The sequence below is a fragment of the Rhincodon typus genome, chromosome 9, assembly GCF_021869965.1.
Source record: "Rhincodon typus isolate 14 chromosome 9, sRhiTyp1.1, whole genome shotgun sequence".
Classification (NCBI taxonomy): domain Eukaryota; kingdom Metazoa; phylum Chordata; class Chondrichthyes; order Orectolobiformes; family Rhincodontidae; genus Rhincodon; species Rhincodon typus.
This window is the reverse complement of record NC_063340.1, coordinates 34,536,684-34,564,269: the sequence shown is the minus strand read 5'-3', so window position 1 is coordinate 34,564,269 and position 27,586 is coordinate 34,536,684. Positions and strand designations below refer to the sequence as shown.

Genomic DNA, 27,586 nt, shown 5'->3' with positions numbered 1-27,586 from the left:
CTCTGCTCCTATGATGCTGCTTGGCCTGCTGTGTTCATCCAGCCCTGTACCTTGTTGTCTCGGATTCTCCAGCATCTGCAGTTCCTACTATCTCATACTCAACAATGAATGCTTTTTCACTCACTGGGACATGGGCTTCGGTGGTTGGCCAGCATTTATTGCCCATCCCTGGCTGCCCTTCAGAAGGTGGTGGTGAGCTGCTTTCTTGAACTCTCTGCAGTCCATTTGGTTAGGTAAACCTACAATGCCCTGAGGGAGGGAATTCCAGAATTTTGACCCAGCGACAGTGAAGGAATGGTGACATCTTTCCAAGTCAGAACAGTGAGTGTCTTGGAGTGGAACTTGCAGGGAGTGGTGTTCCCAAGAAACTGTTGCCCTTGTCCTTCTAGATGGTAATAGTTGTGGGTTTGGAAGGTAATGTACAAGGAGCCTTCGTGAATTTCTGCAGTAGATTGGACTTCATGCACAGATTCATTCACACAATTTAGCACATACAAGAAATGCTTGTGTGGTATTTTAACAATTTAAGTAAAAGGGAAATGTTCATGTTGCACTTATCTCATGCAGATTAAAGTTGCCGTTCACACAATCTAGTCTATTGCATTCGCTGCTCACAATGTGGACTCCTCTATATTGGGGAAATGAAGTATAGGCTGGGTGTAGACTATGTTCTGTCTGCAAAAAAGATCCTGAGCTTCCAGTTGCCTGTCACTTCAATACACCACCCTGTTGCATGGCTGACACCTCTGTCTAAGGCTTGCTGTGTTGCTCCAGCAAAGCTCAGTGCAAGCTGGAAGAACAGCAACTCATTTTTCACTTGGGGACCCTGTAGCCTTCTTGACTCAATAAAGAGAGCTCAAGCCTTAAACCTTAAACCCCACACCCCAGGCCTCGCGGTTGTTGATTGGCTCGCTGAGCTGGTAAGTTTGTTTGCAGACGTTTCATCACCATATTAGGTAACATCAGTGCACCTCTGGTGAAGCATCGGTGTTCTGTCCCATTTGCTATTTGTGTCCTGGTTTGCTGGGGTGGGTGGCATCACTTGCAGATTTGTTTATTAGTAGTTGGTATATTGGGTCCGGCTAATTTGGAGGTCTTAACGAGTACAACAGCCCTCTGGTGCAAAATATCCAGATTTTTTTTATGTCTCACTGATGCATTGTGTTGTTTGTAGTTCAGCTCGAGCTCATAAAATCTGAGCTGAAGCTGTCAATCTGCTGAATTACTGCAGACGTTTTTGCCCTGGATCAGACTGGCATTCGAGAGTACCCATGTTCTACAACTGTGACACAAATTGCCAACTTAATGTGTTTTATTCCACTATTTAAGTAACTTATTCAATTATTCATTTCCTTTTTTAATATTTTATTAAACCTATCACTACCACTTCTATTATTTAAAGACTCCGGAATAGAACAGACCTTGACTTTTTACCAGGTAGTCACCAAACAACTAGTTTCTTCCCCTGTAGTAGAATAATCATCAACACCTTGCAGGTGGAAAAAATAAAGGAGTGCATTCCTCTCCTAACTCCCTTACTCACCAAACTGCTAGCATTCTTTTCCAAGTTGTCCCTAATTCTATGCTACAGCTTAGACATACATCCGCAATGGAAAACCAGGTTCTGGCTGGTTTGCTAAACTCCAGCTTTAGCCCAGATGTTACCTTTTTTGTGGCTCTGCAGAGTGCATTTATTATTTAAAGGTTCAAAAGGACAAGATATGACTGTTCTACCATGTTACTCCTCACAACTGTAGTGTCTTTACCGATTATGATGGTGTTCTTACATTGATTTCTTTATGCTTTGATTTCTAGTTTACTGTCCCATGTATCATGATGTACATTTTGAGCTTTTAAAAAATGTGTAATTGCTCCACACGGCTGAAATGGGAGGATGATTTTAGGAGTTAATGTAGAAGGGCTGAATTCTAAGATCTCCTCTGAGTGGCATTTTAATGGTACTTGGACAATTTACAACACATATAGAGTAATATCCCCACTTTTGCCTGTATAAAATTTTCAAGTATTCGGGTAATTTATCAGAAGTATGCATGTAATCTAAAGGAGACACTAAATGCAATTTGTCATCTTTGAGGTACGTTGCTCCTTTCAGTTGCTCCCGAATGATATCCCTGCCTCTTTGTGCATGCATTCTCATTGCATTGCCTAGAGGAGAAGTTTGAACTATTCAAAGCCTCAAAACAAATACTATTTTTCTTCAAAAGACACATTCAACTCAGAAATATCATCTTGGTGTTTTTCAGGGTAGACAATTTTTAAAGCGAGAATGTGCCCTTTTGTCCTTGGACAAAGTAGTTAGTGCCTTGATACAAAAATAGAAAATGCTGAAAAATAATTAGCAGCTTTGGCAACATCTATGGAGAGAGTTAATATTTTGAGTTCAATGTAACTCTTATAAGGGTGTTATCTCCTGTGTCCAGACCAAAAGGTATCCCTTAATCAAGAGACAGCAAGGTGCAGAGCTGGATGAACACAGCAGGCCAAGCAGCATCATAGGAGCAGAAAGGCTGACATTTCGGGCCTAGACCCTTCATCAGAAATGGGGGAGGGGAAGGGGGTTCTGAAATAAGTAGGGAGAGAGTGGGAGGCGGATAGAAGATGGATAGAGGAGAAGATAGGTGGAGAGGAAACAGACAGGTCGTAGAGGCGGGGATGGAGCCAGTAAAGGTGAGTGTAGATGGGGAGTTAGGGAGGGGATAGGTCAGTCTAGGGAGGACGGACAGGTCAAGGGGGCGGGATGAGGTTAGTAGGTAGGAGATGGGGATGCGGCTTGAGGTGGGAGGAGGGGATAGGTGGGAGGAAGAACAGGTTAGGGAGGTGGGGACGAGCTGGGCTGGTTTTGGGATGCAGTGGGGGGAGGGGAGATTTAATCAATACCACTTTAAAAAAAATCCAGATTATCTGGTCATTCTCACACTGTTCACAAGTTGCCTGTGTGCAAATTGGCTGTCATAGCAAACAACTTGATCAAACAAAATAGTTTGTGACAATTGTAAGATTGTGTTCAAAGAAACAGACTATCGATATCAGTGGGTGGCGAAAATAGCCTCTTTATTGTATATTCACAGCAGCACAATGTGAGGTGAAAACAGAATCCCAAAATTATAGCTCAAAAGTAGCCTCTTTTTTATGCATAGAATACTGATGTATGCACAAACTAACACTTGAGTACTAAGTAGTGACGATTGTACAGAATTCTGTCCTGCAGGAAATCTGAGATGGTTTAAATACTCACTAAGTGTTAACAGTTATTCTAATGAGATTAGTGTGTCTGTCTGGTTTGACCTTGCATAATTCAAAAGGTGTTAGTCCTATTATCTCCAAAGTTAAAATGTTAGTAAAAATGTTAAGTCTATATAGTCTTAAATAAATGGAAGATTATCTGTGTTTTAAATAAAAGTTTGTTTACTATCGCTCATTCATTAAAAGTTGCACAGTTGATCATAGCGCTGCTAGTTTTAATAGGTTAAAGTTTGCGTACGCTTATGACATTGAATAAAAACTTAAGGCAAAATAAATCCAGTCACCTACAAATTATAATATGTTTAATCTAATAGCAGTCACAATACAATAAAGTCTGCAAGAAGAAAGCAGCATTTTGTTTTTAAAGAAAGGAGCAAATCCAATTGTTATCTTTGAATGAGTCTTGGAGCCACACTGGCTGGAAAGGGGTTTAGAGACCGTACCTATTTAAAGCTAAATTTTGATATGAAAAACACTACTTTTCGTATGGAGGTGTGTAAATGTTTTATCCTGTGACATTTCATTCAAGTCAAAGAGATATGGCCTTGTTAAATGAAGCTGTGTACACAGCATGTTATGCATGACTGGACCTTTGAGTGGAATGTAATCTGATATGGTAAAGCACTTGATGACTAGTACAGAAAGACTGTAGTGAGTATTACATACAATCATGAACAGTCATACATGCAGTTATGAATAATTATTAATAAACATGAATTACAACATATCACATCTTGCGATTGAGAAAGACACAAAGTAATTGCAAGTCGCTTCTTCTCCTTTTTATTATTCCTTTTAAGTTTATGTGTGATTTTCACTTGTTTAATTCTGATCACCTTTAATTTTTCCCAGTTCTGATGAGGGATCATAAATCTGTGTTTAATTCCGTTACTGTAGAGGCTTTGGTTATAAACCAGCAGTGAGTGCAAGTTGCAATGTAAATTTAGCAACTTTGGGTGAAAAAAGTACTGCAGTGGAATTAAATCTAAAGCTATAAGACTAACAAAGTCACCAGGTTCCTTTTGATAGCACCTTCCAAACCTGCAACCTCTGCCACCTAGAAGGACCAGGGGAGCAGATATATGGGAACGACAACTGCAGATTCCCTCCAAGCCACACATCATACTGACTTGGAACTACAGTCAGTTCTGCTATAATGCGATGGTTATGTTCCTGTGCAACATCACATTATTGAAAATCGCAACCCAGAAATAACGGGGCCTATGTGAAAAGCAGGGTTAGGGGAAGACCACCAAAAATATCACTCAAAATCGCTCAAAAATCACTCAAGCCTAACACACAGGATGGCACAATTTGAATAAATATTTAATTCATATCTAATAATGAAATAAAAGTAAATTTTTAACACCTTATCTTGGATGAAATGTCAAGATGACTTGATTGGGGGTGAGGTTTTCAGGTTACTGTGTTGTTAATGCTGGGGCTGAGGGTCGTCATCATCATCATAACCACTTTCAAGTGCACTTGTGGTTTTAGGGCGAGAGGTTAATCCAGAAGTGGATGGCTGTGATTCATTGTCTTCTGACAGTTTCTTGGGGAGTGGCTTAAAGACATCCAGTTATTGCTGCTTTGCCCTTTCTTCTTCCATTAAGAAGCCGTTCATAGGGTGTCAAATAAGACCTTATACCACAAACTGCTACCCTGCTGCATTCTGCATTGTAATCATTGTCCTCTAACAGCAGCAACTGCTTCTCAATTTCCCTCCGGATAGAAGACAACTGAAAGAGGAAAGCTCTTGTGGTGCTGCATCCTGACCACTACTGCTTCATCTCCAGCTACCACTAGTGACAAGTTGTTGTAGATCAGCTGTAGACAGGTCTTCGCAGTAGGGCTGAAGTAGCTCTTCAACATCCTCACTCACCACTTCTTCAAATCCAACTCGCTTTGCAAGATCAACACAATGTTCTTTGATTCTTGGAAGCTCCTCTGATCAAAGGGTTTAAAATCTTGAAAAAAAATCTGGAAGAAGCTTCTGCCAAACTGCATTCAAGCAGTCCTTACTGACATCACCCCAGGCCTCCACAATAATGTCAATTGCATTCCTGATGTTAAAGCTCTTCCAAAATTGAAGAACGCTGTCCTTGTCCCCTCTGTGGCTGCAAACAACCTGTTAAATGTGCACTTTAAATAATAAGCTTTAAAAACTGCAATTGCACCCTGGTCCATGAGCTGAAGGAGAGGGGTGGTGTTTAGGGGTAGAAATAGTGCTTTGATCTTTTCAAAAAGCTCACTACTGGTGGGAGGATGGCTAGTTGCATTATCCAGGATGAGAAGAATCTTGAAATCCAAGTTTTTTTTTTCCCCCTGCGATGATCTCTTAAAAACATCTTCCAAAATATCATCAATAAGGTCAGAAAAAAATTGCCCCATCATCCAACCTCCTTCGCTTGTCTTAAAGTATACACCTAGAGTAGACTTAAGGTAACCTTTGAAGGCTTGCAGGCTGGCAGAGTGGTACACCACCACAGGCTTAAGCTTTAAGTCTCCACTAGCATTGGCACCCAGCAGCACAGTCATACGATCCTTTTGCCACCTTAAAGCCTGGAGCGTGTACTTCATTCATACAAAAGTAGATTCTTGATGGCATTCGCTTCCAGTATAAACCTGTCTCATTCAAATTGAAAATTTGATCTAAGTTGTAGCCTTCTTTGTCAATTCATTTTTTTTACTTTGGGAGGTAGTGCCATCGCATGTTTCTTATCGGAACTGGCAGATCTGTCACTTTACATTATGAAAGCACAGCAGTTCTTGAACCCAGCAAACCAGCCACTGCTAGCACTAAAGGCAGGCACGTCTGCAGGATTTTCAGTTTTTTGTTAAATTTTCATAAATTGATAGGGTTTTCTCTTTTATGGTGAGAGTGGTGATCCCAGATCACTTTTTCGTTTGATCTTCTATCCACATACTTAGCCATTCCACCTCCTCAAGATCCTTTGTCCGAGACCGCTCAGATTTGCTATTACTCAGACTTGTTCCAGCAATACAGATTGCTTTAATCTTTTTTGCATTGTCTCTAATGGTGAGTAAGGTAAACTCTTTTATTCCTGTTAGGCAAACTATATCACATGTTCTCTCATTACGCTCTAAATGTTTTATAACATCTAGCTTCTCTTCTAGTGTTATAATCTTTCTTTTATGTTCACCACCCACAATTTTATCACCAGGATGCTTCTTGCTCATATTCTTGTCGCTTTGTCTTCACATTTTTGTGGGTAACACGGCAGAATTTGCAAAAAAAAAGTACTGTACCCCTCTGTGTGATGATAACATGATGCTGGCATGGAGACATTTTCAGCGCATGGTCAGGACAAAGCCCGCGAAATAATCGTGATGTCGACGCATACTCCTCTGCACACCAATGGAATCACTTTCTAGCCAACTGAAGTTCATGTTTTAGAGATAGCATTCCTCTATTTGTCAGTCACATTATAGCCAATTCACATTACCAGAACATGCATTGTAGCAGCAATTACCCCCCCCCCCCCCCCCCCACACACACAACTGTGCATTACCCTCCTCCCTTGTCACTAGGTCAAAAATCCTGAAATTCCTATCCTGAGAGTTGCTATCCACAGTGTCAAGTATCTGGCTGCTGGAGGCATACTTGAGCTGGGGTTGGAGGTGGGAGTGGGCAACGTGGTGGGGGGAGAAAAAAAAGACCCATATCACCTATGCTACCGGTAGTTCGTGGTCTGCAATGATGAATACCTCAACAGGTTGTTAGCAGGAGTTAACTCAGGGTGTGTCATGCCCATCCAGGGCAGGGTATGCTACTGTACAAGTAAACCAGACAATCCAGCAATACATCTAAACACAGCAGGATGAGAAAAGGGGAAAAACCTATTGTGAGTAAAATATTCTAAATACACTCTATCTCACAAACTTTGAGCCACAATCTTGCAGTTCATTCCCACTGTTATAATTCTCCATCAAACCTTCTTTCTCTGCCAGCTAGGCAGGAAACTTGTAAGACTAGACCCTTCAGGCCTGCTGGAAATGTGCCTGCATCGGCCTATTGGTCTGAGCTGCTACCAAGTCCTGGGTCCTATATCACTGAATCTGAGGACTACCTTCTCCTACAAACAACACTGAAACCGTGGAACTCCATCCCTAATGATATTCAGGATCTACCTATACAAAATGGAGTGCAGCAGTTCAAGAAGGCAAATCACCACCATCACCACGAGTGCAACAAGGGATGGAGAATAAATGCTGGCCCAGCCAGTGACTCCCACATCCTGCAAATGAATAAAAAAAACTTTGCTGTTTTTGCAAGGACTTTCTGGCTTGTATCCTGAATGTTAATGACAATGCTTCACATTTTAAATAAAAAGTTGTGTTTTAGTGTTGAATGTAACAGTGAGTTGAAACAGCTTACAAACATCTGTGATTCAGAATAAGTTTTTGTACTTCACTGCCATTTTCTTTTGTAGTTAGGTTATTTTGAGTAAGGTTGTGCACTTAACTGCAGATATTTACCATTTGTTGAACTAAAGCACCAACTGAGTTAAAGTTTCCTTGGTATAAACAATTTTTTTTTTTTTTGCTTCATTCTTAAAGGTTTTGCAGTTGCTGGACAGGTTGATGGAAAGCAGCACAATAATTCTTTGTTTGTGAGTGATGTTCTTCCTGATGGGCTTGCCTATAGAGAAGGTACAATTACATTTGAAAAGGTTTTGTGCTTCCTGAAGTAGTAGATTTTAGCATTAACAGAACACTCCAGTTTGCCATCCAATGTCTGAATTTTTAATGGTTATTCTGCAATCTTTGCAGAAATAACAGTTTGATTTCAGAGTGTGGACAATATTGCCCTTGACTGTAATCTTCTCATACTGGAGTAGTATGCAGAAACTCATTGTCTAGGTTGACACATAAATTGCTTATTGGTTGAGCGTCAAAGAGCTGTAAGTAAAATGCTGCATACTCCAAACCGTTTGGGTAATTTTTTGAATGCATTGCTAATTATCACACTGCTTATTCAACAATTCTGGATTAGCAGAAATTTTCTTCGAATTATATTTTGGAAAAACTGAAATCACTGTTTTCATTCCCTGCTCCAAGTTCTGTCCCTGTTCCTAATAATAGTCTGAGATTAAGCAAACCTGTCTGTAACCTTGGTACCACCACCTCCATAGCATCACCCAACTTCACCACTGTCTCAGCGTGCCTTCTGCTGAAAACCTCATTTATGCCTTTGTTACTTCTAGACTCAATTATATCTGCCTGGCCTGCACATTTTACCGTCCATAAACCTAAGGTAATTCAAAATTATGCCCCCTGGTTTAACTTGCATCAATTCCAGTTCATGTGTCACTTCCGTGCTCACTGACTTACATTGGTTCTCAGTCAAGCAATGTGTTGACTTTAAAATTCTCATTGTTTTCAAATTTCTACATGGTCTCAATCCTCTTTATCTTTGTAATCTCCCCCAGCCCTACATTCTGCTGAGAGTCAGCACTGTTCCAATTCTAGCCTGTTGGATATTTCCATTCATCTTTATTATAATATTGGTAGCCATGTCTTCAGCTGACTTGGCTTCCAGCTCTGAAATACCCTCCCTACACCTCTCCATCTTTCTAGCTTGCTTTGCTTTTATGAAACATTCTTTTTTAATCAAGCTTTTAATCATCTAACCTCATCTATATGGCTTCTGTTGTACTTTGTTTTATCATGTTTTCATTGAAGACACTATCAGTAAAATACTATTAGGGTTTTGGGACACAGAGTGGTAATGTCCCTACCTCTAACAGAATGCCTGGCTGCATGTCCCACCTGCTCTGGACATAAGTGTCTTGGTGTTTCTGAATGGGTTGATTAAAACTATTTATAAATAAGATAGCTTGTTCAATCAGCTTCTCCTGTGAGGGTACCTAGTTCAGGTGATACCATATAATGGTGTGTTGGATATCTGACATTCCTGTGGCATTTAAATGGACCATTAGGAAACTTAACATGAACAGAGAAATTAACAAAAACACCTTTTAATAAATTGGGGTTCCACATGCTTGTGCAAAATTTCTATATTTGCTATTTTAACAAACTATATAGTATAAGATGATTTATGACACATCGATATGGGATAACAATCCGGGTAATATTAATGATTTCATTCATCTAGATTAAACTTTTTTTTAAACTGAGGAGAGAAATCTGAAATAAAACTAAAATATGGTAGGTTAGCTTACACCCAAAAGTCGAGGGTAAATTGTGGCTTGGGAGACTTCCTTTAACATTGTTACTGTTCCTGTTTTCTTTCCATTAGGTGCAAGAGTGGGAGATGAGATCTTGATAATAAATGGTGAAATGGTTGCTAATCTACACCGTACACATATTGAATCGTTATTTGCAGAGAACCACTTAATACTGACTATCAGGAGGTTCTCATTAGACCACAACCAAATGTCAACAGACTGCAGCAATTCACCAAACCACGTGATGGTCCCAACTCCTCCCAACCAATCAAAATTGCTGGGCGAGTTTATTGACAACCTCCTTCCTGTCCCTTCTGGTGAGTTCTGGGTTTCTTTGTAATTACAAAGCTGTGCCATATTTTAAAGAAGTGATGGTGTATTCTCTCCTTTCTTTTAAAAAATTGAGGCCTTACTTAAAGTAGCAGATGATTTGGAGCTCACCTTGAAATCTAAACAATAGCTTTGTGACCTTTGTTTATCTGATATGTCACCTTAATTGTTGTTTGTAAAACACTTTGATAAATTGTTTCTGCCACTTGTTCCTCTGAGTTTCTATTACTAAGAGATACTTGTAGAAGAAATTTTTGACGTGCATTTCTGGAGTAGTGCAGGAACTAACGTGATAATCTTTCATTCCGAAGCAATTTGGATCTTGGAATGTGGCATCAGTGAGCAATGAACAAACTTCATTAGCTGCAAATGACTAGGTGCATAAATAAATACTGTCGAAATGATTGAAAATATTTGTTTTCAAGTACTGCACAGCAATACAGTTTGATTAATTTGTTGCTTGTTTATTTCACAATTTGCTACTCGAGTTAAATAGTTTCTTTCCTTTGGTCTCATATATGCAACTCAATTTGCCTTATGCATTGTCACTTTTGACGTGACCAATTGGGTGATGCAACTTGGTGTGGGTCCTTGTGCTGATGAGAAAGAAGGTTTTGTGTGAGAAATTGGAAATAGAATTGATTATAATATGAAGGACATCTAGAGCATGAAACTTAGTTTTCAGTCTTGGGGAGGGGAATGCCATTCATCCCATTTAGTTCATAGTGGCTCACCATAGGGCAATCTAGTAAGTTTTGTTCCTTGATTGTAGATCTAAAATTTTATTTCCCCTCAAGTGATCGTTAAATTTCCTCCACCATCGCCTTTAACAAAGTTCTGCATAAACATTGCTTGCTCCGTTTAAAAAAAAAAGTTTATGATCTTGGACTTCCAGAAGATTCATCAAATTCTGTATTTTAATTATTTGTACTCAGCAGTGTTGAAAAGTGTAAATGAGTGTGGAATTCCTCAGAACCAGAGGATACTATCATTGAATCAGAGATAGTAGGAACTGCAGATGCTGGAGAATCCGAGACAACAAGGTGCAGGGCTGGATGAACACAGCAGGCCAAGCAGCATCATAGGAGCAGAGAGGCTGACGTTTCGGGCCGAGACCCTTCATCAGAAAAGGGGGAGGGGAAGGGGGTTCTGAAATAAGTAGGGAGAGAGTGGGAGGCGAATAGAAGAGGGATAGAGGAGAGGATAGGTGGAGAGGAAACAAACAGGTCGAAGAGGCGGGGATGGGGCCAGGAAGGGTGAGTGTACGTAGGGAGTTAGGAAGGGGATAGGTCAGTCCAGGGAGGACGGACAGGTCAAGGGGACGGGATGAGGTTGGTTGGTAGGAGATGGAAGTGCGGCTTGAGGTGGGAGGAGGGGATAGGTGGGAGGAAGAACAGGTTAGGGAGGCAGGGATGAGCTGGACTGGTTTTGGGATGCGGTAGGGGGAGGGGAGATTTTGAAACTTGTGAAATCCACATTGATACCATTGGGCTGCAGGGTTCCCAAGCGGAATATGAGTTGCTGTTCCTGCAACCTTCGGGTGGCATCGTTGTGGCACTGCAGGAGGCCCAGGATGGACATGTCATCTGAGGAATGGGAGGGGAAGTTGAAATGGTTCACGACTGGGAGGTGCAGTTGTTTATAGCGAACCGAGTGTAGGTGTTCTGCAAAGCGGTCCCCAAGCCTCCGCTTGGTTTCCCCGATGTAGAGGAAGCCACACCGGGTACAGCGGATGCAGTATACCACATTGGCAGATGTGCAGGTGAACATCTGCTTGATGTGGAAAGTCTTCTTGGGGCCTGGGATGGGGGTGAGGGAGGAGGTATGGGGGCAGGTGTAGCACTTCCTGCGGTTGCAGGGAAAAGTGCCGGGTGTGGTGGAGCTGGAGGGGAGTGTGGAGCGGACAAGGGAGTCACGGAGAGAGTTGTCCCTCCGGAAAGCAGATAAGGATGGGGAGGGAAAGATGTTTTGGTGGTGGGGTCGGATTGCAGATGGCGGAAGTGTCGGAGGATGATGCGTTGGATCCGGAGGTTGGTGGGGTGGTACGTGAGGACGAGGGGGATTCTTTTTTGGTTCTTATTGCGTGGACGGGGTGTGAGGGATGAGGTGCGGGAGATGTGGGAGACACGGTTGAGGGCGTTCTCGACCACCGAGGAGGGGAAGTTACGGTCCTTGAAAAACGAGGACAACTGAGATGTACGGGAGTGGAATGCCTCATCCTGGGAGCAGATGCGGCGGAGGCGAAGGAATTGGGAATAGGGGATAGCATTTTTGCAGGAAGGTGGGTGGGAGGAGGAGTATTCTAGGTAGCTGTGGGAGTCGGTGGGCTTGAAATGCCTATCGGTTTCTAGGTGGTTGCCCGATATGGAGACAGAGAGGTCCAGGAAGGGGAGAGAGGTGTTAGAGATGGTCTAGGTAAACTTAAGGTTGGGGTGGAAGCTGTTAGTGAAGTGGATGAACTGTTCGAGCTCCTCGTGGGAGCACGAGGCGGCGCCGATACAGTCATCAATGTGACGGAGGAAGAGGTGGGGTTTAGGGCCGGTGTAGGTACGGAAGATACTATCATTGTACTGTTAATCCAGAGACCCAGGTAATGTTTTGAGGACCCGGGTTCGAATCATGGTGAGATTTGAATTCATCAAAATATCTGGAATTAAGAATCTAATGATAACCATGAATCCATTGTTGATTATTGGAAAAACCCACCTGCTCACTCATGTGCTTTGGAGAAGGAAACTGCCATCCTTAGAAGATCAGGTCTTCATGTGACTCCAGACCCACAGCAATGTGGTTGATTCTTAACTACCCCCTGGACAATTGGGCATGAGCAATAAATGCTGGCCTACTAAGTGACACCTTCATCCTGTGAGTAATCAAAAAGAAATCACACAGAACCTTTTAATACATTTATGCAATTTATAACATTTCACAGGAGCATCGTCAGCAAAATTTGATACCAAGACACATTTGACAAATGCTTGCCAAAAGATGTATATGATATGCAGTGACTTGAAGAAGATGGAGGCGTAAACAATAAGATGTAGGAGCAGAAGTAAGCTATTCAGGCTATTGACTCTGCTCTATCATTCAATGAGATCATGGCTAATTTGATAATCCTCAACTCCAGTTTATTCTCATAACCCTTGATTCCTTTAGTGATTAAATCCTGTTTGTTTTGGATTGAATATACTTAACAACTCAGCCTCAACAGCCCTCTTCTGTAAAGAGATTCACAAATTGACTACCTTCTGCGAAAATAATGTCCTCATCACCTCCGTCTTAAATCGGCCACCTTTATTCTGAGATTATGTCCTCCAGTCCTTGACTCCCCACAAGGGGGAGCAATCTTTCCATGTCTATCCTGTCGAGCCTCCTGATAATTATATATGTTTCAATAAGATCTCCTCTCATTTTTCTAAATTCCAGTGAGTACAAACCTAAGCTACACCTCTCCTCAAGAAAATGCCTCCAAATCTGCAATCAACCCAGTGAATCTCAGTACTGCCTCTAGTACCCTTGCATAAGGGGACCAAAATCATCACAGTATTCCAGCTTTGGTCTGATTAGTAATTTGTATTGTTTTAATAAGTCATTCCTGTTTTTGTACTCCATTCTATCTGAAGTAAAGGTCAACATTCCACTTATTTTCCCTATTGCCCACTGAATGTTTAATAGGGAAGTTAATAGGGATGTTGAGGCTTAGTAAGCTGAAATAGTATTATTAGTTTAGTGATGAGCAAGAGGTCCAAATCTGAAGTGCACAAAGATTGCTTAGAGTTAAATGGTAGAGAAGTTACCAAGATGGAAGAAGGACATAGCCATGGGGAGATTTGCAACAGGAATGAAAATGTTAACATTAAGTTGGCGGTGAATGTAGGATAGCAAGCACAAGGGTTGACAAGTGAATGGGAATTGGTGAAGAGTTCAGATCCCACTACAAAGTTCAAAGTAAGATCAGGTTTATGGAGGATGCAAGGTGGAAAGGTGGTCAGAGATAATTAGAGGAATCCGGTCTAGAGTTGACAAAGTCATGGATGAGATCAACAACAGAAACTAACCAGGGATCGAATCAGGCTATTATTTACAGTGGAATATATTTGGATTCAGTGTTTATCAGTTAGGCATTGAAACTAGAAAATAGTATTATGATAAAACTGAGATTTATTTGTGTGTGTGTGTGTGTGTATGTAAGTACTTTGGTGTTATTTGGTAGAGCCCTGGGTTGAATGTGTGGGTTTGTCTGTCTTTGAAGTTAACATTTGGTTTTTGAGAGAAAAACTACAATACCCATAATTAAATGTGAGATAGTTATCCGTAGTTTCTATGGAATTGCCAAGAGGGCTTAGGGAGAGAACGTAGTCATTTGAGAGAAGCATGTATCAAGCTGAGAAATTTCTCAGTAGAGTAATACGCTTATGTAAGCACATTGTACTCCTGCTACAATGCAAAATCCCTGCTTAAAATCTTTGGAGACCTTACTTTGGATTTAACTTTATTTTCCTTGGGTTACTTTTATTATTTTATTGTCTTAGCCCAAACATTCTCAATCAAATATAAGTGTAGCTACTTGTTTAAAAAATATGCTCCTCTAATTTACAGCAATTTGTAGACAGTTCCTAACAGCGATTTCATCTGTGTGAACTTGTAGTTTTTCTATGCTGTCACTTGTGATTGGAAGGAGGTCATCCAGGTGGACCTTGTAGAATGAATTCCCTGATCAGCAGTGTTAACCTGGTCTAATCAGGGAGTTCTGGCTGAAAGATATAAACAGGAGTGTCAGGGGTTCTCACTTTAGGAGCTGGGTCAGTGTCATATACTGTGCATGTGTAAATAAACGGTGACAGGATATTGGCCTTTGCAGAGTTTTTCTCACTTAGTTTCAAACTCAACTGAGCTGCTGCCTCACACTTCCCACTACTCTCCTACTCCTGACGTGTGGTCAAGGAGATTAGCAGGTTTCCTTACAAATTATCTGGAGGGTTTGGGGAGAGAAGCTTCCAGGTTGTTTCAATCTCGGCTCAGAAGTTGTTGGAGCGAGAAGCATGTATCAGGTTCCAGAGTGCTAAGAAGTGTTTCAACAGAGCAATGTGTGCTAAGCAATGTTGCTAAGAAAAGAAATTTAAAGTAATGAAATTAGAATGAGATATTATTAGAACGAGAATGAAGTGTTGATGATATGGTCAGTGAGAAAGAAGCAAAGTTAAGTTCTTGAAGCTTATGTAAACAAAACGCCGTCAGGGATGGGATAGCACTGGGAAGAAACTAAGTTGGAAGCATTATAATAATTTTTAAAAAAGAGTTTATCTACACTTCCAGCAGTGGAGTTGAAATTTTAATCATTTTAAGCCCATCAAAGTATTCAAACAGAAAAATCTCTCCCTCAAACAGGGTATTAGATATTTGCAATTCCACAATGATGGTGACACTCTATATTCCCTTATAATACAGATTCAAAGATTTTTAAACATGTAATAGAAATGATCGAAGCATTGTACAACCTGTTTTTTTTTCTCTTCTTTATCTTTGCATTGGGAAGGAGATGGTATCTTGGGGAAGGGATGGCATATTAGTATTGCTGGAAGAGTAATCCAAAGCACTGGCTAATGTTCTGGGGATCTGGGTTTCAATCCCATTACAGCAGATGGTGGAATTTGAATTCGATAAAAATCTGGAATTTAAATTTTATTGATCATGAAACAAATGTCTTTTGTCAGAAAATCCCATCTAATTCACGAGTGCCCTTTGTGGAAGGAAACTGCCATCCTTACTTGACTTGGCCTCCATGTGATTCCAGACATACAGCAATGTTTTTGATTCTTAACTACCTTTGAAATGGCTTAACAAGCCACTCAGATGTAATAATCACCGGAAAGCCTACATGAAGGAATGAAATCAGATGGGCTACCGGAAACGACAATAACAAACACAACTCTGGTGAACTCCCTTGGACCTGAATTCCTTATTGACATCCTGGGTCTAGTGCCAAAATTTGGAGACAAAGAACAAAGAAAATTACAGCACAGGAACAGGCCCTTCGGCCCTCCAAGCCTGCGCCGATCCAGATCCTCCATCTAAATGTGTCGCCTATTTTCCAAGGATCTGTAACCCTCTGCTCCCTGCCCATTCATGTATCTGTCTAGATACATCTTAAATGACACTATCGTGCCTGCCTCTACACCTCCGTTGGCAACGTGTTCCAGGCATCCCCCCACTCTCTGCGTAAAGAACTTTCCACGCATATCTCCCTTAAACATTTCCCCTCTCACCTTGAAATCGTGACCCCTACTAATTGAGTCCCCCACTCTGGGGAAAATGCTTCTTGCTATCCGCCCTGTCTCTATACCTCTCAAGATTTTGTAGACCTCAATCAGGTCCCCCCTCAACCTCTGTCTTTCCAATGTAAATAATCCTAATCTACTCAACCTCTCTTCATAGCTAGTGCCCTCCATACCAGACAACATCCTGGTGAACCTCCTCTGCACCCTCTCCAAAGCATCCACATCCTTTTGGTAATGTGGCGACCAGAACTGTACGCAGTATTCCAAATGTGGTCGAGCCAATGTCCTATACAATTGTAACATGACCTGCCAACTCTTGTACTCAATACCCCATCCAATGAATGAAAGCATGCCGTATGCCTTCTTGACCACTCTATCGACCCGCGTTGCCACCTTCAGGGTAGAATGGACCTGAACACCCAGATCTCTCTGTGCATCAATTTTCCCCAGAGCTTTTCCATTTACCGTATAGTTGGCTCTTGAATTGGACCTTCCAAAACGCATCACCTCGCATTTACTTGGATTGAACTCCATCTGCCATTTCTCCGCCCAACTCTCCAATCTAGCTATATTCTGCTGCAGTCTCTGACAGTCCCCTTCACTATTTGCTACTCCACCAAACTTAGTGGCATCTGCAGACTTGCTAATCAGACCATCTGTATCTTCCTTCAGATCATTTGTATCTTCCTCCAGATCATTTATGTATATCACAAAAAACAGCGGTCCCAACACGGATCCCTGTGGAACACCACTGGTCACAGTTCTCCATTTTGAGAAACTCCCTTCCACTACAACACTCTGTCTCCTGTTGCCCAACCAGTTCTCTATCCATCTAGCTAGTACACCCTGGACCCCATGCGACATCACTTTCTCCATCAACCTACCATGGGGAACCTTATCAAACGCCTTACTGAAGTCCATGTATATGACATCTACAGCCCTTCCCTCATCTATCAACTTTGTCACTTCCTCAAAGAATTCTATCAAGTTGGTAAAACGTGACCTTCCCTGCACAAAACCATGCTGTCTATCACTAACAAGCCCATTTTCTTCCAAATGTAAATAGATCCTATCCCTCAGTATCTTCTCCAGCAGCTTTCCCACCATTGACGTCAGGCTCAGCGGTCTATAATTACCTGGATTATCCTTGCTACCCTTCTTAAACAAAGGGACAGCATTAGCAATTCTCCAGTCCTCCGGTACCTCACCCGTGCTCAAAGATGCCACAAAGATATCTGTTAAGGCCCCAGCTATTTCCTCTCTCGCTTCCCTCAGTAACCTGGGATAGATCCCATCTGGACCTGGGGACATGTCATCCTAATGCCTTTTAGACTAGTCGAGCAACACCCTGACATTGTCATTCTTTCAGAATCATATCTTACAATGTCCCATTCACCACCACCATCATCTTTAGGTGCATCCTGTACTACCAGCAGGACAGACCCAGTGAGACTGGTGGCACAGTGTTATACAGTCAGGAGGAAATTACCCTGGGAAACCTTAATATTGATTCTGGACACCATGAATTCTCATGGCATCAGGTCTCATGCTTTATTGAATTCAAATTGTACCATCTGTTGTGGTGGGACCTGAACTCAGGTGCTCAGAACATCTCCTGGATCTCTGGAATACTAGTTCAGTGATAACACCACGATGCCGCTACCTCCCCAATGCTTGCTGATTACCACATACCAGAGGCTGTTAAATCAAAACTCCTCCATTTTGAACAAGGCTTGGAGGAAATATTGGCAGGGTGTGGGGAGGCAAAGTCATAGGATGTACTGTGGGTGGGGAACTTAAATCTCAACCAATACAAGTGGCTAGGCAGCAGCAAGCTAGTCAAGTTTCAAAGAACAAAGCTGCTGGATTGGGTCTTCAGCAAGTGGTGTGGGAATCGGAGAAAAATGTACTTGACCTCATCCTCACTAATGTTCCTGCCACAGATGCATCTGTCCATGATAGTATCGATGAGTGACCACCATATAGTCAAGTGGCTTTCAAGCTGAATGGGATAGATTAACCCTAACATATCCAACAGCTCAAGAATGGGCACCCACAAAATGCTATGGACCATCAACAGCAGAATCATACTCTAATGTAATCTGCAACCTCACAGTTTGGAATATCCCCATCTCTATCATTAACAGCAAGCCAGGGATCAACTTTGATTCAATTAAGAGTGCAGAAGGGCATGCAAAGAGCAGCACCAGGCACACCTGTAAATGAAATGTCAACCTGTTGAAGCTACACAAAGGAATACTTCGGTGCCAAACAGCATAAGCAGCAAGTGATAGACAGAACAAAGCAATTCCACACCGTCTTTAGTGTGAACCTTTCACAATTCTGATGGCCTAAACATTTTCAGTTCTAAAAACTTGAATACTTCTCTAAACACTTAAAACCTGGTCACTTCACATACTAAAACCATTTTTGCCAGGGTGTGTAGTTTCCCTGAACTCAAACCTTAAATTTGCTGCTCTGAAGGCAAAACTATACTTGTGCGCTGACCTGTTTCTCTCCCTGTCACAAACACAACTATATGCACCTTGCAACCATTGATACCACAGGTGTTCAGCAGGCACTTAACTGAAGTAACGCGCTTTCTTAGAAATGACGTATTTTGGCCACAGTTCCAAATGACTTTCAGACCTTTTTAGAACAAAAGAATTACCTGTTTCAGAACTAAGCAAAATCCATTGGTCTTTAGTGTAAAATCCAAATCCCAAAATTGATTGTATACTGATATATGAATTAATGACCTATATAGTGCAACTGCTTGGCAGCACATACTAGGAAAAGCCTGAAGCTTGACAAGAAAATATTGACACTAAAGATACCTGAAGGCAAGTATATAGATTGTGTACTAACAGCAAAAGGCCTTCATCTGTATCCTGAAAGTGTGGTAGGACAGGCAGATAGAGCTGTAATGAAACATACAGTATTCTAGGCTTAATTAGTACAGGCACAGACTACAAAAGGAGGGAGGTTGTGCAGAAATTATATTAACAATGGTTAGACGTAAGTTGGAGTATCATGAATAGTTCTGGTGCCACAGCTTAGGTAGGATATGAACACATTGGAGAGAGTGCAGAAGAGGTTTGAGAATGATGTGTCTTATCCCTGAAACCCGTTATGGTGAAGTTGTTTTTCTTGGTGGGGAGAAGGCTACGAGGAGACTTTGCTCACTCCCCTCTCATTCATCACTCCACTTCCAATCATTTCATTGTTTCCTTCTTGCCACTGCTCTCCCAAGCAGCACATGAGGTGGCAAACTGGAAGTAGTGAGGTTCAGGCGAAAGAAGCAGCAAATGATAAGGAGGAAAGAAGTTGGGGAAAGGAGGCGGGAAGTACAAGAGAGAGGGAAATAGTGAATGAAGCAATGGCTGTCTGTACATTTTAAAATGAAAATGGAAGCAGCATTTTTGGGGCAAATTCCCTAATTTACAATGACCAAACAGCAGTAAAACAAATGCACACTATATTAGAAAGTGTCTTAAATGTTTTACTCAACAAGTTCCAATTAGTTTCATTAGAAATGTCCTCTCCTCCCCCAACTCCCTACCTTGCCCCAATCTTAATAAATCTATCTTGCCTCTTCCTATAACTCAAAATACTCAGTGGTCTGTTGCCCTTCCTTAATTATAGGTTCCAATAAGCATCCCAACAACAGATTGTAGATAGGTAAGTTTCTTTTTAAATGTGGAATTACTTTGCAAATTTTCAGTCAGAGTTGACCGTTTCTAAATTGAAGCAGCACTGGATGACTGTGACTGAAATATATACAATTTCCTGTTATTCTGCTGCTGCTAACCCTATTCCTACCAGGAGATTTGCTGTTATTGTACATCATTCTTATCTGTCTTGTACCATCCTTACGTGCACTGTAGTTTGTCTGTCAATAATCACTTTGTGACATCCATCATCCAACTATGCCTTGGTGAACCTTTTTATTTCAGTTTTATTTATCTTTTAAAACCCTTAATTTCGTCTAGGTATCAATTTTGCTCTGATTATTGAGCTGAATTTTCTCAGTCCTGTGAAACAATTTGAAGATTGAACCAGAGGCAAATTAGATTATCTCACTTTGGGGCAGCTCTCCAGTGCAATCCCTCTTCTGAATGTTCTTTCCTGAGGCAGAGTCTAACTAGCAGGGCCTGGCAGGGGTGGCTCACTAATTGGACCTAATTAAGTGCCCACTTTGGGTTAGAATTGGTGATGTTGCCAGAACCTTCATGACAGCAAACAGCTCCCCTTGCTAAGGCTGAAATCAGTAATTGCCTGGAGGCTGTCTCTTTTAATATGCCCCCCAACCCACATAGCCATGGGTGTCAGAGGGCCACAGGTGTGGCTTTAACAATCCTGTGGCAGGTCTTCAGGGGTATCTCTATCTACATTGATACCTCTTCTGATGGTGCTGCTGGTTGCACATTGCTGTGGGCTCGTTTGTTGGGCTGTTGGTTTCCTGGTACACTTGCCATATTTAATTGGATCTCTAATTGACAGTCTCTGGGAATTGTGACCAACTTTTTGTCATGAACATAGAAGTGGCCCAGATTATTGTGATTCAGACTTTGGCATCCCAAGTATCTCAGCAAACTCCAGTCCATCCTTGCTTAAAGTTTCCCCCAGACACAATATTAGACTGATTGTCCTGTAGCTTTTTATGAGTGATCTAACAAGTACAGTTCTCCAGTTTTATCATGCTGTTCTCGAATTTGTCAATTTGTGAGTTTTCTTTTTGCCTTCAGTGTGGTTCGTTACTATAAGATGCTGCTTAAAACTTCAACAAAGGTCTTGTCAAGCCATCCTAATATCTGCTTACATGTTCTCAGTCTCTTTGTTTAATTTTTTTGTGAAGCATTTAGGATGCTTTATGTTAAAGGAACATATGAATGTATTTTGTTGTTGACCCAAGTAGCAGTTTGCCCAAAGGCAAATTAGTTCAAATAAACTTGTTGCCAGTAGGCTTTGGATAAAATCGCTACAAGCACTACAGCTTTACAAGCCTCCGACTTGGTTTGCCCTTTTATATATTCAGACCATGGCACATAGCACTTTGCTGGTAAACTGAGTCAACTGCAACTTTTTTAATCATATAGAGTTTATGTACATTCCAACTTTCAACCCATCTAAATTTCCATCAAATTGTTACAAGTTCTTTAGGGACTTAACTATCCTTTATACAACTTAATTAAGCACTACATTACACTTAAAATATTTGCCCTCAAATGCATTTACACATCAGTAACTAAATAAGACAGTGCAACATTGATATTAAGTGTATATCTAATGTTGACTGGAGCCTTTCTATATTGGAACTGGAGTAAAGGGGCTTTCATCAAAATGAAATGTTTTATTATGTTATGTCTAAAAATAAATATTATCCTGCTCAGAAAATTAATGTGCAGCAGTGTACCTCAGTATGTAAACAGAATTGGAGTTGAAATGTAAAAATACCTGTCTTTTCTATATTTTGTCACTCATTTTGGGCACTATCTGTGACTGTTCATACACTACAATAACTGAATCATCGCAGACAGCAAACTGACTTGGGCAGCAGCAATGCAGTTGTAGTTGTACTGTTTCCCATACTATTAATAAGTTCTTTTTTTCAAAGAAAGCATATACATAACTACTGAAAATTCTTCTCTTTTTAATAGTTTATCAATGTAACAGGATGTTTTCCTTCAGCAACATAAGCATTTTAAAAGTTCTGACTAGAGTAATTGTATAGCAGAATGGATTAAAATATCTAATTTGCAAATGGGAGTGAAGCCTACATGACGCATCTCCAATGTTCCTGCTGTTTAACCAACTCAGACCCCTGACATCTGCTGGCACTGGATGCAAGACATTTGCAGTGTAAGATGTCTCTCAAGGAAGTTTCAGTCAGATTTAGGAGTTAGTTGTTGAAGATCAGAAGTATTTTATGGTATCAATAAGTATCAAATGCTGCATAGAAATAAATTTTGAATTGGGTACAAAAGAAAGTATTACAGAATGATTGCCTACTATTTAGCACATTGTATGAAAAAAAAATTGATCCAGCACCTTTTGAAGTAGGGTAATATTAGCAGTTTCTGGCAGTCTCCTTGAAAAAGAAACCAAGGGAAAGTTTGTATGTTTGAGCTCTTGCCTGATTGCAGGTTTCTGTAGTTTACTATATTTCTGAATTTAGTTATTGCTCTGTGTTTTCACTACATTCTTGGTGTCGTTTACAGCCAGGTAGGTTTATGGCAGTTTATTGAACAATTGAGGTGTTTGTCGCCTTGCATCTGAGTAAATGAATGGTGCTTTGTCCTTTTTATTTTCTTGTAGGCTTTGTTTTTAAAAAGCTCTGTCACATGCAATAGTTTTCTTTAGACAGTATTTTACATAGTGTTTAAATTTCTGTAAATTTCAGATTTCACTAGTGTACCAGATGTACCAGCTCTAACAAGATGTATCACAACAGACTTTGTAGAATCATTGCATCAGGATGAAAATACCGAAGCATTTTTAAAGGTAAGTGCTAGCATTCTGTTAGTGCTTTGTAAGCCATAGAGTGAGCTACATTTCTGAACAAAGCTCTACAATAGGTAGAATAAGCATTTAAGTTTTTCATAGACTGGTATGTTGCTTTGATAGGCTTTGGTACATATCAGAAATAAATAATTAGAATGGCAGAATATATGGTATACACTGAGACAGCAAGATTGGTATAGATGTTGCAAATTTTAGGTTGTTTTTAATGAGGCTCCAAGAAAACAACAATGAAAAACTTGATGTTTTATTTCCATGCTGATATTCATTAAAAATAATCAACGTAACTCATTTCAGTTGTTAATACCTGTCCAGCTTTACTATTTCCTTTTGACTGAACAATGGTTTTCAAAACTTAACGTTAAATGCCTTGCTTTTGCAAACATGTTTCAAAACAATTAGATTTGCTCCTTTCCTGTTCTCAAGAATTGTATTCCTTCTTAGTTCTGCATTGAAAGGATTGAAATGCAAGTGGCTCTCATCTTTTTTGATGCATGTTGTATTTTTAATGACTCCTTTCTCTTTTCGATTTTGCCTTATGAGAAGGCTTTCATTCTTTATCGAAGTACAGTTGGAAGGCTGTTGTATGTCCTTCAGTATCTCAGCCAAGTGACCAATATTTAAAGCTTTAGGTATTAGGCTATTCCACCAGGAAGGGTATTGTATCCAATCTTGGTTTTAGGGAGCCCTTGCTCACTCGCAATCAAGCAGGGATCATGGCTGTTTAGTTTCCTCCACCTAATGATACAGAATGTTTAGACTGACTTGCACTTTGCTAACTAGATATATTTCAGAAACTAGATGGTCCAAGTGGCTGAGTTACGTAAAAGTTGATAACATTCCCTCTGCATCTTTCTCTTCATTCATGGTGAATGTAATTGGATTATAGTGCCAAGAACACTCTCTTCAGACCATTGTAGATTAGAACTTGCTGTGCAAGTACAGTCTGAGTAGCATTTCATCCCAATCTACTTGGAAGTAACCATTTGTTAATATTTTTTGCGTTGTTCATATTTAACTTTTAGTTGTACAAGCAATGTACTTACTTGGCTCAGTGCTGATATACATTTTGTGAAATTGGTTAAGTTGTTGTGGTCAGAATGTCATGCTAAGTAACATGAAATTTAGTGTGTCAATCTCTTTTAAATCAAGCTGTTAAATCCTTATTGAAATAAGTTGTGTGTTTTACTAATTTTTTGAATAATTGGTAATCAAAACTAGGACTAGAAATTATATGTGCCCGCAGAATAAACTATTCAAAGATATTTAAGATAGTCCTTCAAAATCTATGACAATTGTTACTTTAAAAGAAATGCAATCCACATGCACATTTCCAAAACTCAAAATTAATCTTCTGAGTCTTTGTAAAAGATGATGCCATATGAAAGAGAACTAGCCTATGTTTTCTGCTTCTTTTACCCCCCTTCAAGGTTCATTATACTAATACTCTACAGTCCACCGATGTGTCTTGATGCAGTCAATAAATGCATTCACTCAAAGTTCTGTTGAAATTTGCAGAAATAGGTCTGGCAAAATGCAGAAATAAAGGACTTAGTCATTAAAAATTTCATGTAATAAAATCCCCTGTTACATATTAGGTGAACTGTTCAGGAGGGGCGGAAGTGTTTTGCAAACCAAACTCGTCACAATAAAATTACATAGCTAAAAGTTTAAAAAAAAAACTCAATTGTTGCAGAAAGTACACAGCGAGTCACTCAACGTATGATTTCCCTATCCAGCTGTTAACCTTTTGGCTGTTAAAGCTTTGTTTAAAGTACTCCAACCATGTGATGCACCAAATTAATCACTCTTTTCTCTGTCAATATTCAAAATGCTTGCTGCGTGTTTCCAGAAATTTGTTTTTATTTACTGGTGTCTGTGATTGAAGCTGGCTGACTAAATACCGTTCAGTGTCAGTGAGCTGAGATGCAAATTCAGTTACAGTGCTGTCAGATCAATTTGAAGCTCCTATGTTGAATCTAAGGGTGAGTCATTGCGCATCTCTTGTAAAGAGCAGTGTGTTCACTAATTCATCAGGTTGTCGTTCTAGAACTGATGCCCACCACAAAGCCCTTGTATTTGAGAGGTGGCTTCCTGAATGGAGTTGGACTAACAAAAATGTTCCATAATTTTTTCATTGGAAAAGTGATCTATTTGTTCAAACAATCTTTCAAATGTAGAATGTTAATCATTATGCCTCCGAATGAAGAAACTGCATTGTATGCAACACTTCAAAGCCCCAGAGAAATCCAAATGAATTTCACGTGAAGAGAATTGCTGTTTGTAATTACTTGGATAAAACGACAGCCATTTCAGGTACAACAAAAGTCCGTAAAATAGCCCATAAGTGATTTGTAACTTTTTTTGATTGTGCACGTCGTAGAATAATGTTCACTAAAGCAAAGAGGTCTCCTGGGTTTTGAAATAGTGTCATGGAATCTTTAACGTGCAGAAGAACTATTAGAATAGGCAGATCTAGGATCTTAATTCAACATATTACCCGAAAGGGGTCATCCTTGATGAAATAACATTTCTATTCCATGAACATGGAAGCCTAGATCTTGGCAAGCTGACTGCACGCAATACATTGTGACAGGATAGGTAGATAAAGTATGAACAAAATGTCTCAGATAATTGATGATAAATTGTAATCTGCATGTCAATAAAGTAATCACTTTCATTTGAACAATCCTCCTATATTTATGTCTTAAAAACAAATTGATTGTCGTGTTTGTAAGAGTTCCTCATTTCTTCAACTTTTATTTGAATTTAAGACAATGTAGCTTTGAAACTGAAATTTTAAATGAGCATTATAAGCAAAACTCCAAGTTGCATTTCAAATTAATAAACAGAATTTCACGATGATCTGTGGTGAACTTTGTACTAAGGCTGTGAAAGTATTTGCATTTCCTGTTTGCTGTAATCCGGTTTTAACAATTTAACGAGGAGGAAGTGCTAGTTGAACTCAATATCGTGCATCAAATGTGAAGAACTGCAGCTGGTGTCACCCTCGTAATATAGCTTACAACTTATTTAAGTACTCTCCCTTCATGCCCTCAGCTTTAGGGTGCTTGTGGCATGGCAGTAGTTTACTGTCTACCTCTGAGCCAGGAGGCCCAGGTTCAAATGCTACCTGCTCCAGTGGTGTCATAACATCTTTGAACAGGTTGATCAGGATTGTATCCCTTTGGCTCAAATTGTGACACTACATAATCTTAAGACTTCCTTGTTTAAGAGATACCACCCCACTTCAGTAAAATTTTCATTCAGCAGCCTGTCCATGTCCTAAAACAAAATGCAGGAGTAAATAGCAATAGAAAACCAGTCAAGACAAGCATTTAAATTAGAACTGCAAGTTGTTTATCTGGTGCAGAATCCTTAAGCAGCTCTATAACCAGTTATCCAGTAAGAAATTGTGTTTTCATGAACAATTAAAAAAAAAAATGTGGGCCACATTCCACAAGTATATAATTCTTAGTCATTGGAGATATAGTAGGATCATAGTTCATTTCAGATGATTTTATCTTAGTGAGCACATCTTCATAAGTGAAATTTAGGATATTGTTAAGGTGCTAGAGGACAGTATCCATTTTCAGTGCTGATTTGTAACCTTGGGATCTTAAGTAAAATGTGGCTTAATGAATTGCAGCTGTGTGCCAGTTTCTCAACATTAATGTTACCACTGAGTGCTATGTAATTTTATGTATCATTATCGTGTGAAAGCACCCATTACTGTCAAAGCTGCATTCAAGCTTTGTCAGCTCCATTGGTATAGTCTTTGAGCTATGAATAAAATTACAATGTGACAGGAGAATTGTACTTTTGGCAAAAAAAAGACAAATGATCTTTTCCAAAAAAGGCTACTTATTACTACAGCTTAAGTGAACCCACAGACAGGCTTCATCCACATATGTAATCTAAAAGTAATTTTGAAACAGCAAACGATATTTGTGTCATACTGCAGTTGCTTCTATAACAGTACTGTGTAGTGTGAACCTTTTTTGTGAACATTATCTATGGTGACAAAAGGGGGAAGCTTATACATTTGATGTTATCTGTCATCAAACCATTTCCTACTAGTGGACAATGATGTTTGAAGGCGTTGAGTGCAAGGAGGAAGTATTGTGAAGCATCTCTATTTCTGTTTATGGCTCTTCAAAGTTGATTTTGTGACACTTGCTTTGCTTTTTTCCTCTGGGTTGTCCATTTCTGAAGTTTTAAAACACACTGGGTGTCAGATGACTCTCTGGATTCAGCTAGATGTTTTTTTTTTAATTCCCCCTAGATGTGGATCTTTGAACAGCAGCACAGGTAAGACTATGTCACAGCACTGTTTGAAGTAAAGTTCTGAAATACAGTAATCAAATGGAAGAAAAATAATTAAAATGCCTCCAAATGTAATATTACTTTTAAATGAAAATATCATAATGTTGAATGATGTAGGTCCCCAATCATCATCCATGACAAATGTACAACTTAGCAACTGTGCAGTTTTAATGTAAGCTTCCAAATGTGTCCAGCCCTCGTTTGTACAAATTGAAGCATATTACTTTAACAAAATTATTACTGCATACACAGTTGCCTCCTATCTTAGGTTATTTCACATGCCTTCTGAAATACCTTGGTATATGGTACTGCACAATAGAGCTTGTAGCAGTTTTAACTTTTATAGAATATTTATAAACAAGGAGGTAGCTATTAAACAGTGGTCTGAGGTAGATAATTTGCAGGAACAAAATGCAGTAACATCAAAGAATGAGGAACTTCCAGGAAAAGGAAAACAAGATGATAATCATGTCAATTATATGTCCATTTTTTTTAGCAGTCAGAGAAAACCAGCTCTTTTGACTGGTTATGGAGTTGGTATTAGTGTACCTCTGTGGGTCCTATACATATATAATTCATGTACTAAATTTGGGGTGAATTGAAAACCCGTTGTCATTTAAAGGTTAATAGATACTTAAAGTGCCATTTGGTTGG

At 40.0% G+C, this 27,586-nt stretch overlaps 1 protein-coding gene and 1 long non-coding RNA gene across 3 annotated transcripts in view; one reads left to right on the top strand and one right to left on the bottom strand.

Annotated features, from left to right (window-relative positions):
- Window positions 1-27,586, top strand: part of tiam2a (TIAM Rac1 associated GEF 2a) — a 358,836-nt gene that overhangs the window by 225,770 nt on the left and 105,480 nt on the right. Inside the window, exons 11-13 of the mRNA XM_048601453.1 lie at window positions 7,846-7,938; window positions 9,548-9,793; window positions 22,488-22,588. Of these exons, the coding sequence (XP_048457410.1) occupies window positions 7,846-7,938; window positions 9,548-9,793; window positions 22,488-22,588 (440 nt within the window). The remainder of the gene's footprint in view (window positions 1-7,845; window positions 7,939-9,547; window positions 9,794-22,487; window positions 22,589-27,586) is intronic.
- The window catches only part of LOC125484103, a 39,152-nt gene continuing 36,912 nt past the window's right edge, over window positions 25,347-27,586 (bottom strand). The window contains exon 4 of one of the 2 annotated variants that reach the window (XR_007262954.1): window positions 25,347-26,953. This is a non-coding gene — a long non-coding RNA (uncharacterized LOC125484103). The remainder of the gene's footprint in view (window positions 26,954-27,586) is intronic. The other variant, XR_007262953.1, reaches the window with a different exon arrangement.